The 2,416-nt window shown below is 41.3% G+C and overlaps 1 protein-coding gene across 4 annotated transcripts in view; it reads left to right on the plus strand.

Annotated features, from left to right (window-relative positions):
* hdac7a (histone deacetylase 7a) overlaps positions 1-2,416 on the plus strand; it is a 122,066-nt gene that overhangs the window by 76,277 nt on the left and 43,373 nt on the right. For all 4 annotated transcript variants that reach the window (XM_015056345.1, XM_015056344.1, XM_015056346.1 and 1 more), the window contains exons 7-9: positions 524-624; positions 1,357-1,479; positions 1,626-1,735. In XM_015056345.1, coding sequence (XP_014911831.1) covers positions 524-624; positions 1,357-1,479; positions 1,626-1,735 — 334 coding nt within the window. The remainder of the gene's footprint in view (positions 1-523; positions 625-1,356; positions 1,480-1,625; positions 1,736-2,416) is intronic.

The raw sequence follows: 2,416 nt of genomic DNA on the forward strand, positions 1-2,416 counted from the left end.
GTTTTTTAATGAAATGTGCGTTTTGTGGGCTATAGTTTGTATGTCTAAGTAATTAAGTAAAGTAGAAGCGGTAGCTAATCTAGTTTTTTGGTGTTAAACCCTAAACCATGTTGTCAGTTGCTATGGCAACGAATCTGCGTGTAGCGTGGCGAATACCTCTTTCCCTTTGCTGTGGATCATAACACAAAATTAATACCTACATTCTAAGTTTCACCGAGTTAACGTGGCTATGGCTGACATGTAAAAGATTAGTCTTTTTGCCCCCCAGCGTTGTATGCCTGCGCGAAATTTCCGTACGTCCAATAATGGTGTCTATATAGTCGTAAGTCAGTGCCTCACCAGCAATGAACCTCAGCGCACGTCACTGTCAACTATATACATATATGATGTTTATGTATTATGCATAATAAATACATAATGTATTTTTTCAAAATGTATCTTCTGTTAAATATTAATTAATTGAATGTGATGTTATAAATTGCTGTAGTAATTGTGTGGACTTTTCGGTGCTGTGTTCTTTCAGAAAGCTTGGCCCAGACCCCAACGTCCCCGCCCAGCCTCTGGTCTCATCTCCACCACAGCCTCCATCTGACGGCCTGGAGGGGACGCCGCTGCGCAGAGCAGGTAACACACCAGCTACATGTCCAACGTCCTAAATAACCAATTAAACCTTTCTGCAGAGGATGTATGAGATTACGAAGTGAAATAGTTAAAATTATTTCCTCAAATAAAAAATAAAAAATACAGAGATAAAGAGTTCAGCAGCAATTTCACTCTACACAATAAAGTCAGATTAATCAACTGATTAATCTGCAGTTGATTAAACTGCAGGCAGATTACCCCACTTTCTCTAGTGGTAACTCCACTAGAGAAAGTGGGGTTACCACCTAGAGAAAGTAACCCCACTTTCTCTAGGGGTTACATTTCTAACCCCTAGAGAAAGTGGTGAGATTTTAACAACATAGATTTGAGAGTACAACCTTCTTTGCTATTTCAGAGCAGATTAAAATTCTCACTGAAAAAAATAGACCATAGGTACAGATGTCAGTGGATAAACGGTTTTCCTGTAACAGTAAGTCATTTACCCGCCTTTAGCACATTTAGCAGTGTGTTCATGTGATTGATTGACAGCAGCTAAGATCCTCGTCCTGACTCTCGTGGCTTTTGACCAGCATTTCTCCAGATAGCAACAGTGGCACAGGGAGGTGGAGAAGCTTGATATTTTTGGCAGATTATCTGTATGATGCCATGCTGTCAAGACATGGACAGTTTTAAGAAATATGGAAAAAGCATATTTTTGTAAAAGTTACATAATACACACAGTTTTAATGACTTGCACATGTTTTAATTTGTCAGCATCAGAGCCCAATCTGAAGGTGAAGCACAAGTTGAAGAACCACCTAAAAACACGAAAGAGTCCGCTCACCCGCAAGGAAAGCGCCCCGCCCACCATCAAGCACCGAGCATCGGACACACTGGGTAAACCCCACACAGGCAAATGCAGCAGAGGGAGCGCTTCATGCCACATTGCTGCTCTAATCTGCTAGTTCGATGAGGATTTGTTTATCTAATAACTGATATTCAGATCTCCAATTCAGTGTGTGTGTGTGTGTGTGTTTCACCAGACTCTTCCCCCAGCAGCAGCAGCACTCCGGTCTCTGGCTGTAGTTCTCCTAATGACAGTCTGCCCAACGAGAATGGACTGCTGCCCTCTGCAGGCGGGCCTCTGCATGAGGTTAGCAAAAATTCATTAAAAAAAAATCAAACATCCCCAATGATTTACACAAATCTGTAGTAATCTTGGTCCCCAAAGTCAGTACTCGAGGGCTGGCATCCTGCATGTTTTAGTTCTCTCCCTGGTTTAGCGCACTTGGATCAAATGATGGCTCATTGGATGGCCAAAGAAGAACATTGACTTGCTGAAAAGGTTGTTACTACCACCAGGGAGAGAATAAAACATGCAGGATGCCGGCCCTCGAGGACCTACTTTGGGGACCACTGATTTACACCGAGCTGCTGCATCTTTAGGGTTTTGACGGATTTGATAGGAAAGTGATTCAAAGATATGTCAATATTTTAAGTTACTGACAGAAGAAGAAGAAAAACTAAAATATGAAGATGAATTAATGAGCCTTTGTAGAACAAAGGTGTCCAAACAGGGTCAATGCAGATGAAGAGGTTTTTTTTTTTTAAAATTAGGATAAAACTATGACCCACTAATTAAAATCTTACCACAAAAATGTCATATACAACATTTTATTAAAAGTATTCATCTTTTAATAATCAAGCTTCCTACTTTTCCTTTTAATTTCATGGGAAATATGACCTTTAAACTAGCGGTTCTCAACGTGGGCGGTACCGCCCCCGAGGGGGCGTTCAGAGGACGGCAGGGGGCGCTGGCGGACATTTTTATAAA

The sequence above is a fragment of the Poecilia latipinna genome, unplaced genomic scaffold, assembly GCF_001443285.1.
Source record: "Poecilia latipinna isolate Pla-1442-1.1 unplaced genomic scaffold, P_latipinna-1.0 Scaffold1375, whole genome shotgun sequence".
NCBI classification, from domain to species: domain Eukaryota; kingdom Metazoa; phylum Chordata; class Actinopteri; order Cyprinodontiformes; family Poeciliidae; genus Poecilia; species Poecilia latipinna.